Source organism: Euleptes europaea, chromosome 2 (assembly GCF_029931775.1).
Source record: "Euleptes europaea isolate rEulEur1 chromosome 2, rEulEur1.hap1, whole genome shotgun sequence".
Classification (NCBI taxonomy): domain Eukaryota; kingdom Metazoa; phylum Chordata; class Lepidosauria; order Squamata; family Sphaerodactylidae; genus Euleptes; species Euleptes europaea.
Genome location: NC_079313.1, coordinates 83,471,676 through 83,489,945, shown reverse-complemented (window position 1 = coordinate 83,489,945; position 18,270 = coordinate 83,471,676). Strand labels below are relative to the sequence as shown.

Sequence of the window (18,270 nt, the reverse complement as noted above, 5' to 3'; positions counted from 1 at the left end):
TGCAGCCTGTAAAAATCATCCACATCTGGCATTCCCCTCACCAATGAAGCCTGCACATGGGCACTATACACATTCTGGATCTCAAGTGCACTAAATAAGCAAGCCTGAGAGCTGGAAATATCTCTGTGTAAAAGAACCATGAAGAAGGTGCTAAGGCGAAATGTAACAGTAGTGAGGAACTGATATCCTTGGCAGCTTGAATTTTAACTGGAGATGATAGCAGGAGGAGGGGTGTTTAATATCTAGCAGGAAAATAAGTTATTCTACACAAATGCAACAAAGGTACCTAGCTGGAATCCCTTTTGTTTTGTTTGGTGCCTGCTAATTGATTAGGGCAAGAAGCCATGAAACATAAAGTGAAAAAAAGACCTGTTCTATTTAATCAAGTCAGCCTGGATGTCTGGGAAAAGGGACTTCTAAACACAATTTACTCCTTGCGGGAAATACATATACTTCTTTCTGCTAATAGGGCTAAGAATGATGCAACCGTGATGTTCCTGATTGTTTTTTACTCTTCTTGGGGATCTCTCATGGTGTTGCTATTAACCAGCTTGCCATCATTGTCTTATAGCGACTACTGGGTTCAAATTTCACTGGAAGTCAGGGTGGAGAGCTGTGCTGAATAGCTGTCTACAGGTGATCTAGAAAAAGCTAGTGGGTGCATAGCATCTTGGGGGGAGGGGAAAGGTCACCAGATCTTTAACAGTTTGTTTACAAAAGCAGGGATGCAAGAAGGTGTTCCACTTTAATGACTGAAGGGAGTCATCCTAAGAAACCTCATATTGTGTGGTGTTTGTACTGGTGAAGCATCACTACAAACAGTAGTTTTTTGGGGACGGGATGTGGCAAGAGAGAAAGAGAGATGGGTAGGAGAGAAAGAGACCAGTAAGAAGACAGACAGAGATGGATTGGGACGGGGTGGGGGGAGAGAAGGGAGAATATGCCAAGGGAGAGCCAGAGATAGCTGAGAATGCAAGGGGAGAGAAAGATTATCCTATCATTTGCTGATCGAGTAGCTAGATTATGGATGGGTCCATGGAGGAAAGGGGTGTATGCACTGGAATTCTCCAGCTAAAATGTTGTCTGAAGTTGTTATTTATGTCGGCAAAGGATATCACACATTAGTTATAGAATCTAAGGCCCATGCAAGAATTTTTAAAGTTAATTATATGACCATCAATACATTGTCCAAGTTTTATCTCCTGTCAGGAGACTACTGATTTGAATGGTCACTGAGCCTGTTGAGACAAATGGAATTCAAGTCCCTAAATTTTCAGGGATGTTTTTTGTTGTTGAATTCTGTCACTGATCCCTTCCATGTCCACAAATTAGACTTGGTAATTGTTATCTCAGTATAACTGCCCTGATATGAACATCTAACCACAGAAAACTTGGCTTTTATTTAATGCTGGGGATCAAATGTAAAATTTGCTTCTCTAAAGAGATGTGCTTCAGATTTCCTCTGATTTCAGTGCAAACCACTTATGTAAAGAGACAAATGCTAACATATCACTATTAACTGATGGTGCTCTGCTGGAGCAGCTACTAGCACTGTATGTTACTAACTGGTCTCTGCACAGATGCATCTGAAAGTAACGGCTGCAGCTGGGGCATTGCTCAAAGGCAAAAAGGCCTAGGGGTGTTTTGCCTGCTACAAAATCAACCTAACTTTATGCCTTTCAACATACCAAAGCCCAATGATATTAATCAAGAATTTATGTCTCGTCATTTACGTTACTGAAATAATCACAGTCAGTTGACACAAATTAGGTTTGACATATAGATCATGGAAACTGTTGGACAGTTTTTTGTTTGTTTGTTTTGTTGACTGTAAATCTCTGCAGGTCAGATGATGCGTGTTAACAGGGCACCTTTGTCTCCTGTTTGTAAACAGAGAAGATTAGTTCTAGGGGCTGCCAATTTGGTACCTTTCAGCACCAGTTTAAAGAATTCAGTAATAGTCCACTCAGAACACAGAATCATAGAATCATAGGGAGAAAACGCACAGTCGCTTTAGCCTCCTTCATTCTCTGTTTCAGCCAGGATTCAGCCAGGATCGAACGCATGCGTTTTTGCAAAACGTGCATTTGATCCTGGCTGAATCCTGGCTGAAACAGGGAATAAAGGAGGCTAAAGCGACCGTGCGTTTTTGCCCATAGAATTGGAAGGGACCACCAGGGTCATCCAACCCCCTGCACAATGAAGGGAATTCACAACTACCTCCCCTACACAGTGCAGGCTACTTAGGGCCGATGCTCACGATTAGTGAATGCACAGCTGGACACTTTCAAATAGTAGACTGAACTGCAGTTTGTGTGAGATGACTGAGTCGTGTGAGGCTCAGAGCTCCTGAAAGCAGTTGAGAGGAAATGTTTGTGATTGGAGCCAGCAGTTACCTCTCATTCATCACATAAAAAACTGTCATCTACAGATAAAATAGGTAAAACAAATAATAACACCAGTGAGGCAAGCCAGCTAGCTCTCACTGGGTAGCTAACTGCCAAGAGAAAAGATCCCATTCAGCTGGATAGCTCATTTGAGGAAGTAAATGTTGATCGACAAATGCTCAAGAGAGGTCTCGCGTGGGTATCATATGGTTGTATCTAGTTGTATCTTTTATTTATTTTTTAATGTAAGGGGACTGTAACAGCTGAAAGGCTTTAACTTTCAGAATAATAAATCTGCTCTGATCAAAATCTAGCCATTACCTCACAGTTTCCATTGTTTCAGACACTAAACTCTTTGATGTTGGAACTGGACAGGGAAAAGAAATGCTTGAAACAATGGAGCCCAGCACATTAAGACAGGATAATTCAATTCTCCTCACCTGTGTATTCTTTTTTGAGTTAAAAAATATGGCTTCACCCCCTTGCTTGATATGTGAATAGGTAATACATGTGAATAAAGTACATGTAACTATCCTAAAACAACATGAAGAAGTTTAGCAGATAAAGTTTTATAATCACAACAGGAAAATCTTCACCTGCTGACGTGACATGGCGACCTTAATCGATCACAAAAATAAAAGAGCTGTGTTACTTTAAATTTAAAGGCTCCCCAGTTTATTGCAGCCTAAGCTTTTGAGGGTCAGAGTCCACTTCCTCAGATGTATGAATTGTTAATCCTTACAAAGTAAGGCTAGAAGGTCACAAGAGAAAGGTGTGACACATCAATGCAGGGAACAAATGAAAAGGCGGTCCAGTCAAAAGTGTAAAAGATCCAATCAGAAGAGGCGTGACTAGTTCCCAGCTGGTGATTAATTGTCAAAGTGAGATTAAGAAAGTACATAAACACCTCAAGAGGGACAATTACTTTCTGCAGAGAGCAAGCAATTCCCAGACTCCGTTGAGAATGAAGTGTCAAGTCTGTAAATCAATCAGCAGCTTCACACTGGAGTCTCCCTTTGAAACTTTTGTCTTGATCTAAGGAAACTTTAAAGTCTGCTACAGAATGAACTTACTGATCTGTTTCTGAGTAATACCACTTTTAAAGTCTGATGTGTCCACTTATTCTCTTACCTAAAGGAAGCCTGGTTCAACATATGTAAATGGAAGAAGAGGTTCTGCCCGTAAAAGTGTGTGCCTTTAAGTCGCCACCAGCCTCTGTCATTTTTGCAGCAACAGACGAAGGCACTTCTGGAATTTATCACTGAAAGACAAAATGAAGTTGGGGACAGAGGTTTCTGGGTTCTATTTACCCTTGAGAAAGAGTCATATGTCTTGAGGAATAAGAGCCAGTGTGGTGTAGTGGACTGGGAAGTGAAAATGGCCCTGGAGCAAGTCAAGCTGAGCAGCCCCTGCTGTGCTACAAAGCCATCACTGCAGGGCAACTCAGCTCAGCGGGGCTGACAATTAGGGTTGCCAGCCTCCAGGTACTAGCAGGAGATCTCCTGCTATTACAAGTGATCTCCAGCCGATAGAGATCAGTTCCCCTGGAGAAAATGGATGCCTTTGGCCTTTGGACTCTATGACATTGAAGCCCCTCCCCTCCCCAAACCCGCCCTCCTCAGGCTCTGCCCCCAAAACCTCCCACTGGTGGCGAAGAGGGCCCTGGCAACCCTACTGACAATGGACCCCAAGCTGGAAGAAGTGCAGGAGGAGGCAGATGGTGAGCTGACCCAAACTGCCATGGCTGATGAGGGGTCTGGGCTGAGTGGCCCCAAGGCTTGGACAGAGTTGCTGGGGCTTAGCTTTGCTTGCTCCTGACCACCCGTGGCCCACCAGGAAATTAAATGGTCAGCCAGTCAGCCCCTGGTGGTTGGAGTGCTGGACTGAGATCTGGGAGACCCAGGTATGAATACCCACTCTGCCATGGAGGCCCACTGGGTGAACCTAGGCTACTTACTATCTTAGCCTACCCTACCTCACAATTTTGTTGTTGTGGGGATAAAATGGAGAAAGGAGGAGGATGCTGTAAGCTGCTATGGGTCCCCACTGAGGAGAAACATGCCGTATAAATACCTACATAAGTAAACAGGAACATTAGGAAATGTACGCAAGCAGAAGAACAATACTGAAAATAAGAAAGACTGTGGTGTGGATTCTTGGTAGCATGAGCAAAATCACTCTAAATGAAGAAGACTTCACACACACACACACACACACACACCCTTCTTTCCCCCCGGAAATCATGCTCCTTTCAGAGATATTTTATTTTTGTGAGGATGTGTAAAGATGTACTTTAACGAGTCTTTATTGCAGTTTTTTCCTTCCATGAAATAAGGTCAGCTTCCTCCTACCCTTTCAATGCAGTTGACAGATTTACGTATCAACGGATTGAACAATGAGTAAGTTATGTCTTGAATCTCTCTCAGTGCTTCAGCTGGAGTGTCTGGCTCCCCCCTCATGAACCACTTGCATGTTTATCCAAATTAGCATTTCTTCAGTGCCTACTTTTTTTTTTTTTAAGCCACCCTATTTTTAAAGAGTTGGAAAAACTGCTCCTGAGGTGGTGGGCTTGTTATACCATAAGCCTCCAACCAATCAATGTGTAGATAGGCCAGTTTCTGCCTCAAAAATGCAGGACTGGTTTTCCCTGAGCTCGATACTGGGGAGCAGATAGTACAAGGATCATTGAGTTCCCTCCCACAGCATCTCTACCACTCAAAATATATACATTAGGTGCCACCCTTTATTAGAGTTGCTTGGAGCTGTCTCAAGTTTTGTAGTTCAAGACAAACAAGACAAAATGTACATCAAAGACCCACAAAAGACCATATATACAAATTCATATGTACACAGTTGTTTTTCAAAGTTCTCTAAATTATGAGTACAAAATCTTCTTATTGAAGGCAGATATCATGTAGCAAAATAGAAGCCAACAGTTTATGGAGGATATGTCCGTTTCAAATTCTTAGCTTATTAAGCAATTCTTCTTCAGTCCTTCATTCAATATCCTGCATATCTTTCTACATATTCCATTATCACAATGTAGGTTACATCAAATGTCCCACAAGGGATACAAAGCAAGTTCACGTCCCACTCCGGGTAAGGATACAAAGTGCATTTGTTTCTGCTGGCTAAGGACATCTGCAGAACCAGGTTTTTTCTAAGCATCCAGCCAACTCAAAATGTGGAAAGACCTGCACATCTGTATGGATGGCTGACCCCTCCATGGCACACTCATGAACACATGAAGCTGCCTTATACTGAATCAGACCCTTGGTCCATCAAAGGCAGTATTGTCTACTCAGACCGGCAGCGGCTCTCCAGGGTCTCAGGCAGAGGTCTTTCACATCACTTCCCTGCCTAGTCCCTTTAACTGGAGATGCCAAAGATTGAACCTGGGATCTTCTGCATGCAAAGCAGATGCTCTACCACTGAGCCACAGCCCCTCCCCACTCCTGTGCACCCACCTCAAAAGGGTGGGTGCTCCTAGCTTTGAGGGCTCAAGGCCCCAGGATGAAATAAAGGCAGTTGGAACTTGACATACCACCTGCAGCATCAGCGCTTATCATTAACGGTTGGCATTTTTTCCAGCGCAGCTAGGCGGAAGCCTGACGCATACAATGGCAAGGGCACTGATCCATTTTGAAAATGGCCCCCTATGAAGCCCACACTCCATGGTTTTTTCTTGCTCTGCCCCCTCGTTAGCATGCCCAAATGGGGTTGAGGTGGTGGCATCTACTTGGCCCTTCCAGACCTCCATTTAGTGCAAGACCCCCCAAAATTGACCAGCATTGTTTGCAAGTGTCGAAAGACAGGCTTCCATTGCAAGAGGTGGCTGTGAGCTGTTTCAAGTGGTCTGCTCCACCCACTGCACCCCCACATGGAAAGAACGTGGACTCCTCAGTCCAACGCAGCTCCATGGACCCATAGAGCCCCTTCCCAGTATCTCCCTAATCAATTGGAAATGTTGGCCAACCCTCAATCTGAGCTGTCCCATCCCGCTGTACAGTGGCCCCGACTCCAAGAACCCAGCTATTTTCAACTGATTACTCTCCACTCCATGGAGGGCCTCCAGACATTGTTTGTGCTTTTGTCTGATGGTCCACACTTCAGGGGCGGAGGGCACAGCACCCCAAGGCCTGCCCATGCAGATGTGTCACCATCTTTAGCAAGAAGAGCTCTATCTGCTCTGCGGGCAGATTGCAGCATCTGCAGTGCTAATCAGCCTCCCCACCCACCATCCAATGACCCCCAGAGACACACACACAAAAAACACAGTTGTGGCCAATGAAGACACTTTATTGGAGGGCTCTAGGGGCAGTGGAGCTGAGAGAACTAAACTCTACCTCCGCTCCACCTCTGGGGAAATGGGTGTGTTTCTCCTGGGGCGGCTTCCAAATGGGGTGGGGGACCAAAAGGAGCATCCGCCTGCATAGATGGACACCTTTCAAGGGCAGGTTTCTTCTGCGGCCAGGGCTCACGGTGGCACAGGGGGGTCAGCGGTTCATTTAGAATGGGCATCAGGGGTTTTGTTGAGCCAAACCCCACATTTCATATAAAAGTGTACACCTGTCTATTCTAATATGTTTAAGCCTCTTTTGGGACTATAGGATTTCCTGGTCTCTCTTTTTTTTATTTAGTTGTTTTGCTATTTCTTAGTTCATCTGGATTTTTATTTCATATAATAAATTTGTTGCATTTTTGTACACCACTACATATTTCTTTTGATACTCACAATTAGAATACATACAAGAAAAGGCTCACCAAGTCTAGATTTTTTAAAAAAAATCAGTTTAAAAGAAGTGTGCTTTCAAAGACAGGAGTTAATTAAAAAGTAATTAACTTTTTAATTTCATTTTGGCTACATTATTCCCCTCGTCACAAATGGAAAGGTTGAAATGGGTGTTTGTGTGCAATATATATGGCTATATCTAATGAATGAAAAGACCTAGTCCAGGGCCTACCTGCCATGTATTCTTGAATTATCCTATCGAGTCACCTTTTATAGTTGCAAACATTCCAGAAAGGATTATATGCATGATGCTTTCCCTATCTTGCTTACTTCACTAGCAAAATTGTATACAACACAATCCTAAACAGTCACACCCTTCTAAACCCATTGACTTCAAAGGATTTAGAAGGGTGTAACTCTATTTAGGATTGAAGTTGAGCATCTTTTTTCCCCTCGTGTACATAACAATATGTTGATTTTGAAACTAGAGACAGTATTATCATCTTGTCAATGAAATGTTTTCACTCCTCTGAAATATCACATGGTGGGACAGTATCTGAGGTCGGAATTCCGTATGAATGATCTAATTCTGGATAAGCTTGGAAGAGTTAGATACTTTTGTTTCAATGCAGCAAGAAGCCAGAACTGCTCTGTGTGAATGTGTTTAAATGATACAAGTAAATAGCAATCACCAGAATTTCTAGTAAACCCCTTTAGATCCAAGCAATTCACTTCCCAAGTATGTGTGGGATGCTGGGAACTCCCAGTGTGTCCAAGAAAGGAAAGAAAGAAAATGAGAAGGGGAAAAAAAAAACTCAGTCTTCATCTGTAATAATTTAGATGCTTCTGGCTGGAGTTCTTTGCTGTAAATGTTAATAGACTGAGTAATCAGAACCCTATACTGGTAAATTATTTATCTGATCTCTGGAACTCAGAACAGCTTCTCACCCAGCGACTTCTGTAGAAAGATGCTGTGGTCAAGAAATCCCAGCTGGAATCTTATAAAAGAGTAAAAGTTCAGCAGCCAAGTTCTTTCTGCATGTTTTCTGGAAGAGATGAAGTAATGACAAGATTAGCAGGAAAAGTCAATCAAGACTGACTTCACCTTGGCATCTGAAGAGGCTGGCTTGTGAGCATGACAAAGGCTTTTGTTGTTGTTATCACAGAGCCTGTAATGCAGAAAGTAACATTACTGTTTGTGTTTTAGCCTGGATTTGTGAAGCAACATTTGCATTTGTACAAAAGGGGAGAATTCAACTGCATTTCTTTCAAATTCAGAAATAAAATGAACATGTCTAATTTCTCAGTAACCATCCTAAACGTCCATTGCCCCCCTCCCACAACTGCTACATAATGGTGAACCATTCCTATTGTTAACTCCTGTTACTGAACCCAGGTCCAGATTCTGTCCCAGTTCCTGTACCTGTAAGAGCTGCAAGGAGGCAGAGCTGCTTCTGTTGCATTTGTTTGTCTTATCACTTGATGATAGGAAAAGCTAAATTTGCAGCCCTGTGTAACTCAAGCTTCTCAACCTATGCATGTTCACTCTTTAAGACCTACTTGCAAATAAGTGTTCACAGGATTGAAGTCTAAAAAGTACAGTGAATATGCCCAGGTTGAAACCTGACCATCCAGGTCCTCCAGTAAAGCTACTTGCTTTTTTTGTGTGTGTGTAAAGTGCTGTCAAGTCGCAGCTGACTTATGGCGACCCCTTTTTGGGGTTTTCATGGCAAGAGACTAACGGAGGTGGTTTGCCAGTGCCTTCCTCTGCACAGCAACCCTGGTATTCCTTGGTGGTCTCCCATCCAAATACTAACCAGGGCCGACCCTGCTTAGCTTCTGAGATCTGACGAGATCAGGCTAGCCTGGGCCATCCAGGTCAGGGCACTTGCTTTTCTGTCATATACATTTTTCTTTTTTTCCTTCTAGGTATACACTCTATATATTTAAGAAACATTTAATTTTTAAAAACCAGTTGTTACTGGTTCTGTAGAATTATGTTAACCAGTGGGAATGGGAAGATTAGGACAGCAATTGAAAAACTTCTTTGGGTCACATAACAAACTTCCAGTATAAAGGACAGAACTTTCGTGGGGCCAGAGAATGACAGCAACCCCTTCAGTTTTGGACCCAAGGGGAAGTTGCATTATTCTCAATAGGATATCAGTGCTCCAGGATAATGGTTGGAGAATAATTATCTATGTAACTCAGGCAACTTACTGTTTCCCCAGGTCTCCTTCTCTCACATTCTTTTCTTACATTGGTGTGGTGATGTTGATAAAGTCCATTGACAAGTTGGCAAGAAGTAACAAATGTCCCTGGTACATTCCTTCTACAAATATTACAACTGGAATGATTTGCCAAATTTTGCACCACTTTTTTGTTGCCTGAATACTACTTTAGAAATGCTTATTTTTTTCTGCTATAGAATAACAGATTAACATAAAACTAATAGTCTGGGCTGTCCTCACATTCTTTGTGTAAAATGAGGTTTAGAGTGGAAAAGTCTGGTGGGACAGCATTTTATATTCACTATCTAAAGGCGCAAACCCTAAAATCTTTGCAGTTTTTTTGTTGGCTATGCAGCGTTGCAGTGTACACACTGTTTCTTTTACATGGTGAAAATCTGTTAGTTTCACTTGTATTTATAGAGTTTCACTTTCAATTACTACAACTGGCTTACAATTAACCAATACTTGTTTGTTTTAAAGCAGCTGTTCCTGTTCAAATTAAATTTAAAAGCTGTAAAATCACCTCTCTTGTCATTTGTATAAGCTAGTTTATACCGAATTTTAAAAAGGATGGACAAAATGACAGCCTCCCACTATGTACTGCATGCTATTACCTTTGTACTGCAATATACACACACACATCACCCGCTACAAGAAAAGGCCAAAGGTTGTAAAAAAATCTTTACTGGAAATGGTATCAGCAGTTCCACCATCTCAAAGGAGGCAATGAAATGAACTTCATGGTGTTTTCTGTCTAGTGCAATTACAATATATTGTGTACAATTAAATTCCAAGTTAAATGCATGCAGTATGGGATTTACAGACCTCACATGTGCAAATCAAGAGTCATCACCATGTAAAGTTTATCTATATAGCTAGGAATGTTGTTATGTTAGTTTCCAAAAAATGAAAGATGAAGTAGATATTAACCTAACTTCTGTTTATTAGGTGTCCTCTCCTAATCCAAGTACAGAGTCATTCTATGGAATGTACAGCCAGTATCAGATTACATTTTAATACTTAAAATCTTGTCTGGTTTGCAGCTTCACAGAGATCATGATGACCTAATTGACTACCATATATGTTTGCTTTAATATTGTCTTTCATCTCTACTCCCATTTTGCTCTTTTTACTCCAGAGGCCAATACATAAACTCAGCTTGTCAGGTGCTACCTAAGTATATACCGAAGATCCCTGCCAAACAGAGGAAGTTCCATGTTACACATCTGGTATAACAGTGCGATCCTAAAAATGCTTAAGATTGCAACGTAAGCCCACAATACTTTTCCCTGCGGCAGCATAAAATGTAGGGCTGTCACATCAGTAAACAGTGGACTAGTTTATATTTTATTTTTCACATTTTCGATGTATAAAGATAGCATTGCTGAGCAACAGGTTCTATTTCAGGGCCATTTCTTATATTATTCACCGAGAAGCCCAGAATTGCCATGCAGCCTCCTCTTCCTCCTCCCTCTCCGCAGGTCATGGCTCACTTTTGGGTCCTAACTCAAAGTCTGAGAAGCACTGGACGAAGACAGCCCTAACTCTGCAAGGCTCTTATAAATGAAACCAACAAGGCTAAGCGCCTGCTTTCCCCTAAGCTACAAAAGGCTAAAGAAAGTGGGGTGAAGGTAGATTTGCTTTCTTTCCCCCCCCCCCTGACAGAAGTCCTCTGCTTTAAGCCTGTGACAAGCGGGAAAAGATTAAACCTTTCCCTATCTTGAAATAACGAGGAAACCACACCGGTTAGATCTCTACCTGGCGCCCACCTATTAAAAGCATTAGCAGGAGACCTACAAAGGACTCCTTGTACTAGCCTGATGATGAGTGAATGTAGCGCGCCTGAGATCGGCGGGAGTCTCAAAGTTGCTTTCCCGGGCAGCCCCTCCCCCCCCTACTAGGCCCCTGAGCCCAAAACGACTGCAATACAGAAGCTGCTGCTTCCCCCAGCCTGACGGTGCAGTGACGAGGGGAAGCGCACCTGCCGAAGCGGAGCGCGCCGCTGCCAAAGGCTGAAGACCGAGGCAGCCCTCAGCGCTGGCAGCCGAGGTTGTTTGTTTGTGGGGGGGAAGACCAATGGTGTGTGATGAGGCAGGAATGCGCACCGGCGAGCCGTTTCAGGAGCAGCCGCCTTCGGCATAGCCCCAGCATTGCGGCCCTCCTCCTCCTCCTCCTGGGTGTCCGCCTGCCCATTGTCTTCTCCCTTTTCCCGCCAGGTCCGCGGCCCTCAGCCCCCTCCCCTCCATTCTCCGGATTCCCATCCTCGCCTCCCGCTCTCCCCCGCCCGCTTCCCCCTCTTTCTTTGGCGCCTTTTCCTTCCCGCCACGTCGAGTCTCCTCAGCAGCCCATTCTGACGGAGAGGCCCGGCGCGGGCTGCCAAGCGCGGCCGCGATTGGCCGCCGCCGCGCCAGTGGGCGGGGCCTGTTCCCGCCCGAGACCTGCCCGCCGGCTCTCCCCGGCTCCGCCCTCGCTCTGCTCCCTCCCACTTTACTACAGGCGGCTGGAGCCTGGGCCGCCGCGCCACACGGGAGGGAGCAGCCTGGCCCGACACGACCCCGCCCGCCCGCCCGCCCGCCGCTCCCGCCCAGGCTCCAGCCCCGCCGCCGCCGCGCCAAAGCCGCCGCCGCCGCTCCCGGCCTGCCCGCCCGCCCGCCCGGCACACGCGGACGGGGCGGGGATGCTGCTGTCCAAGATCAACTCCCTGGCCCACCTGTGCTCGGCGCCCGGCGGGGAGCTGCACCCGGTCAAGCCGCTGCCAGGTCAGCGAGGCTGAAGGGAAAGGGGGGGGGGCTCCGCCGGGTGATGGGTGGCCTGGATGCAACCCGCAGGAGCCGGCTCGGTCCTCGCGAGGCGAGGGGTTGGGGTGCGCGCGGGCCGGGTTGGTGCAAGGGAGGGGCCTGAGGGGGGGGCTCGGAGCCGACCCCCTCTCACCCCCCCCCGGCGTTCTCTCTGCAGGGAAGGAAAAGGAGCCCCTGGAGAAGCTGTACCAAGTGGGCCCGCTGCTGGGCAGCGGCGGCTTCGGCTCGGTCTACTCGGGCACCCGGCTGGCAGATGGCGCTCCGGTGAGTGTTCGGATTGCTACCCAGGTTGGGGCTTTCAGGGCTCCCCGCCCGGGGCTCTCTTGGGGCGTTGTGTACCTCCAGCGTGCTCCTGACCAATCCCCTGCATGCCTTTTCTCCCTCTTTTATTCAGCGCCTACAGTTACCTGTGCTGCCATTGAGCCTCTCTCTCTTTTTGTTTGCAGGTGGCCATCAAGCATGTGTCCCGTGACCGCGTCTCAGACTGGGGAGAACTGGTGAGTAGATGGGGGGGTGGATTAAGCATTTCTGGGGTGATCCGCAGGGTTTTCTGCACAGTCAGTGTGGCGCTGAGCTGCAGCTGGTTAAGATCCTTTTGCTCTTGTATTCATGGACCGTTTTCTCTTTTCCCTGACTCCCCCCCCTTTCCCCCCTCCCGTGTTCTCTGCTCAGCCTGGCGGAACGAGAGTGCCCATGGAGATCTTGCTCCTGAAAAAAGTCAGCTCGGGATTTCGAGGGGTGATCCGGCTTCTGGAATGGTTTGAGAGGCCGGACAGCTTCATCTTAGTTTTGGAACGCCCGGATCCTGTGCAGGACCTCTTTGACTTCATCACCGAGCGAGGGGCTTTGCCTGAGGATTTGGCCCGCAGTTTTTTTTGTCAGATTTTGGAGGCGGTTCGGCATTGCCACAGCTGTGGGGTGCTCCACCGGGATATCAAGGATGAGAATATCCTGATTGATTTGAGCAGAGGAGAGCTAAAACTTATAGACTTTGGATCTGGAGCACTGCTCAAGGACACAGTGTACACTGACTTTGATGGTGAGTCTTGTCGATTTCCGTATGCCCCTCTGAGCCAAAGAATTTCCTTTCTAAGACAGTTTGTTCCCTGCTTTTGAGTGCTCAGTAACTTCCCAGCAAGGGAACATGTACTTCCTCTGTTCTATAGGACTTGTTTGTTTTGTGTGTGAAATCCATTTATCCTTTTTGCCTGTACTCATCCTTCTTTCTGGGGAAGAGATTTGCATCTCATTAATGAGTGCTGTAGTCAAATTAACAGTTCTGCTCTGGACCTGCATTTTTTTTTGTACTGTGAGCGTAGGCATGAGGAAGTTAGGCAGCAGGTCTGTTTGAGGTAGTGGTCACTCATTCACTTGCTAGGTATTGTAATATGAGCTTGGGTTTCCTCCTAGACAAGGCAAGACTGTTGCTAATGTTTTTTTAATTTGGTAGATGGAAGGGGGCGTATTGGGCTTTGGCCTCCCAGTGATGTCTGAGTTCAAGGGGTAGTGACGATGGTAATTGTTCAGAAAAAGTGCTGCCCCTGCCATCTTGCTAAATTATTCAGCTTAACTGGAAAGTTGTTTCTGGTCATGGCATGAATGTTGTGAAATGTAATCGGGAGCAGATCTGCTTACAGTCATCTCACTTTCCTTTCCTACTAAGAAACACACAAGCAGGTGAAAGGAGCCGTCTGTTGTTGTTTAATGTGGGAAGCGGGAGTAATTCAAGTACTTAAAAGTGTTACAGGGCAGAAACGAGAGCTGCTGAGAAACACTTTGTTTTCTAGAAATATTTTAGTAAGCTGCTTGCATGGCTAACTGACTTTCTGTGAGAACCGTTGGTTTTCAAAAATCATGGCTGGCTTTTGATTAGTGTTTCTTTTCTGCATCTGTGTTCCTGAATGGCATTAGTTGCTGCTGGGTTGCATTTTTTTTGTTTTGCTTTTAATTTAACGGTTAATGACCAGGGATGGCTTTGCTCCTCCCCTTGTTGCCCTCTTTCTGGCATAATTTTCCTATCTGGTGGTGCCCCCTGGTGGATCATGAAGTATATTTTTACAACCCAAAGTTTGTAAACAAGAGTCACGTGGCTGGAAACCAGACTGAGCGGCTCTGACCTCAGTATCCTTGCTTCCTCCCTGGGCGGGGGCGGGAGGGGGGATTGGATGCTACCAACAAAGGCAGAGGGTGTATTTGAGCCAAGAACGTCTTACAGAAGCGCAAATAAGGTGCAATCTGAGCATCTCATAACTGCCACATGCACAATGGTAACAAAAAGCTCCTGTAAATCTCTGTAATAAATCTTCGTTGACCTCTTGAATAGGATAACCTGGCATTTGCGTAGTTGTCATTTTTTCTTTTGGGGAGAGGTTTTTTTTTTAATAATTAAGGGATCTTTGGGAAGAGAATGATCTTTTCCCTCCACCACAAACAATACATGCAACTGTAATGCTTAGGGACTGTCCTTAATGGTAACATAAGGGGGTTACCCAGCGTGGACACTACAGTTGAACATGTGACTGAATGATTCATTGCAATGCCATTCATTGCAATGCAGCTGAAAACCAGATATTTTTATGTTCCTTTAGTCGGTGCCCGAGCACTGCAACAGCTAAAGCAACAAGGGATTATCTAAATCCTGGCCAAGCTGTAATTCTAAAGTTAAGGCGTGGATTAAGCATATCACTGCCAGAATTCTGTGGGATCTTTTAATTCTCTTAATGATGAGATCTAATTTTCCTTTTTCAGGGACTCGGGTATACAGTCCCCCAGAATGGATCCGCTACCACAGGTATCATGGCAGATCTGCAGCCGTCTGGTCACTTGGAGTATTACTATATGACATGGTCTGTGGTGACATCCCCTTTGAGCATGATGAGGAGATTGTAAGAGGTCAGGTCTATTTTCGGCAAAGGATTTCTCCAGGTGAGTGCTTGCCTGCCACCTTTATTTAATAAGGGGGAACAGAAGGGATGGTGAGATCTGGATGGTATGTTGGCTCACAGTGTACACTCAAAGCATGGCCACATCAGGTATTCAGGACATTACCCAGGGAGCACTTGTTGCAGAGTTTTCTCTTGAGAAAACAGTTTGTATTAGATGCTGCTGCAAGCTAGCATACTGGGTAGGCTGCACAGTGTGTAAGTAGCACCTCCGCTACTCAAGCTGAAGTCCAGAATTTGAACTTGGTAGCTAGCTAACAGTGGTCCCTCCAGTTAATAACTGTTATAGGGTTTCCATACCCAAGTTCCTTGTGAACATGCACAGTGTATGAATTGTAGAATAGAGGGGTCGTGGCTCAGTGGTAGATAATCTGCTTGGCATGCAGAAGGTCCCAGGGACTAGGCAAGTAGGTAATGTGAAAGATCTCTGTCTGAGACCCTGGAGAGCCACTTCCAGTCTGAGTAGACCGTACTGACTTTGATGGACCAAGGGTCTGATTCAGTATAAGGCAGCTTCATGTGTTCATTTGTTAACATAACAATTTCTTTAAAAATAAGTTTGAAAAGAGATGCCTCTTCTAATTTTGCAATTTCCCCCTAATTTTATGTTTTCCCCCTCCAGAATGCCAGCATCTTATTAAGTGGTGTTTGGCTCTGAGGCCTTCTGACAGACCATCCTTCGAAGATATTCTGAACCATTCTTGGATGCAAGACGTCCTCCTGCCTCAGGAAACTGCTGAGATCCATTTGCACAGTCTAATTCAAGAGTCTAACAAATAGCAGAGTATTTAATCTGTTTGGGTGCAAAACAAAGTTCTGCCCTACTGAGTGGGGATTTTTACAGGGACAGCATTCATCTCATTCCAGATCCAGTCTGCCTGGAAACTTTTCCAAGCCTGAAGAAATCTCATACTGGTGTGGACTTGAACTCTCAGGATTCCACCTTGCAAATCTCCTTGCCACTAGGTGACTTGGGCAAGTCAGTGAGTGTCCATAACCTGCTGAATCGGATCCTAGAATATGAAATGAGTGGAACAGAAAGATAGAGCAGATGTTTCCGTTGGGGAAATCTAGGTATGGGAGCAGGGAGGGAAAGTATTGATTTGGATTGGCTTCCTGTCTTCACTGTGTCACCATGTTCCGAGTGCCTTCAGTTGCAAACTGAGCTGTGCTGGGAGGGAAAATACTTGAATGTTCCTTCACTGCTGCTGTCTCAAGATTCATCTGGGTTTGGGTTTTATTCCATCTTCCAAAAAGAACATCATCGAAAGAGGCTTTGTGTGTGATACGTCGGCAACCCCTAGCCAATGGTTTTCCAGTATGAACTCCCGAGTTGGTTTTTGCAGCCTCTCAAAAGCCAGGGCATCCTCAAGTGCACAAACAATGCAACCCCACTGAACTGTAATTTTGTACAGAATAATACAGGAAACAAAGCTTGGTGTACAGAAGGTTGTAGTTTATAATGTTTTTACTTCTTAGTTTTTTTTAATTTATTTCCAGGGTTTTTTAAACGAAATGTCCTAGCTTGGATAACTTTTATTTATTTTATTTATGAATCATGTAGGCTTATAGTCTGCACCTCACCTCTACAGCTGCTGTTCTGGTCTTGTTACATTGCACCCTTCAGCACTCCTTCCCCACCCTCCAGGTTCTGTCTCTTGCCTGTTTTGCTCTGATGTCTTGCCACTATAGGAAGCAGCTTTGACCACCTCTCTTGGTTGTTTGTAAATATATCCTCCTGTGTGGCTGCTCAGCCCTCCCTGAATTTTGAGACATGCTTCCACAAGTATTGGTGGGGAAGGGCTGGTGCCACTCATGTGTATATAATGTTCATTTAATGAAAAGGGGGGCAAAATACCCTGGACTTCAACACTGTCGAGCTTGTATAAGTAATTTGGTGTGTAGTCTGCTCGTTTTGTTAATAGCTAATACTGTACAGGGAATTCAGAAATGCTATTTTTTTATACATGCAGTTTTAAATAAAAATGGAATCACTTGATTTACTCAGGATTCTGGGGTTTTTTTCCAAATTTTTTTTGCAAGGAGTCAAATGCCACAGTGAAAACCCATTATAGTTCAAAAAAGCCATCATTCTTTTACTCAACTTGAGAACTAGCAGTTATGTTCATGGATGATGTAAATACATGATTTTCCCAGCTACCTTGACTCTGCTTTCACTGCCTTGTGTATTCGCTTATTAAACATTCAATCACGGACAGTGATTAATACAATCGATTCCACAAATGGAGGCATAATTGGTTAACAAGCTTCAAGTACAATTAATAGTGCCATAAAAATGCCTAAAATGTGAATGCTTATATTACAACATAAAATCTGGAGTAGAATATGCATCACTGATGCTTCTAGCCAGAAGGTGGGTGGTGCTCTAGATCATGAGACATAAAAGGCAGCTATAAAGATCGTAGTGTTCAGGGGCTTTGTATACCAGCTACCTGCTTCCCTCAGGATTCTTGGTCATGCTGACCTGCTCATATACACCTACACTTTCCAACGACAATGATTCTTGCCAAAAGCAACCTACTACTGGAATCAGAGGAAGCAAAAATAAGTATTATTCAGTGGTGAAGGCAGCAGCCTTCATGCAGTGCCTAGTACAAAAGTTAGAATGGTTGGGGACATCCATCTTCTGTGGAAGCAGGTATGAACATGTTTTGATTATCCACACCAAGGGAAAAAAATAAAGAGCTTGGGCTGGCAAGTCGAGGTGAGAAAACATGGGAAAGATCTGGCCCACGCAGCCAGTTCTTTAAATTGCAGCTCCTGTGCCATGGGGGTGGGGAGAAGAATCAGAACTGTGGCATGCAGTTCTATTTTACTGTACATATCTCTGTCTGATCAGATTTCTTTGCAATCCACAGTTGGAATTGCTCTTTTCATCATTCTGTTAGAATGAGAAAATAATGACAAATCTCATTCTTTTGCCAACAAAGCCAAGGGCGTTGTTACTGATGATATCTGCTGCTACATTTTTATCCCACCCTTCCTTTAAGGAGGTCAGGGTGCCTTGCATGACTGTCCACCCCTCTTGTTCTCACAGTGGCTCTGTGAAGTTTAGACAGAGGGAGAAAACTGACCCAAGGCTGTTGAGTAAACTTCCTAACAGTGAGAATTTGAAACAAGTCTTCTCAGACCTAATCTTGAGACTTAATAACTATATAA

At 44.8% G+C, this 18,270-nt stretch overlaps 1 protein-coding gene across 1 annotated transcript in view; it reads left to right on the top strand.

The window, feature by feature from the left end:
* Window positions 1-16,353, top strand: part of PIM1 (Pim-1 proto-oncogene, serine/threonine kinase) — a 256,447-nt gene extending 240,094 nt beyond the window's left edge. The window contains exons 2-7 of the mRNA XM_056867665.1: window positions 12,009-12,109; window positions 12,306-12,412; window positions 12,595-12,645; window positions 12,821-13,187; window positions 14,897-15,073; window positions 15,713-16,353. Coding sequence (XP_056723643.1) covers window positions 12,028-12,109; window positions 12,306-12,412; window positions 12,595-12,645; window positions 12,821-13,187; window positions 14,897-15,073; window positions 15,713-15,870 — 942 coding nt within the window. The 5' untranslated portion in view covers window positions 12,009-12,027 and the 3' untranslated portion in view covers window positions 15,871-16,353. The remainder of the gene's footprint in view (window positions 1-12,008; window positions 12,110-12,305; window positions 12,413-12,594; window positions 12,646-12,820; window positions 13,188-14,896; window positions 15,074-15,712) is intronic.
* The last annotated feature ends 1,917 nt before the right edge of the window (window positions 16,354-18,270 follow it).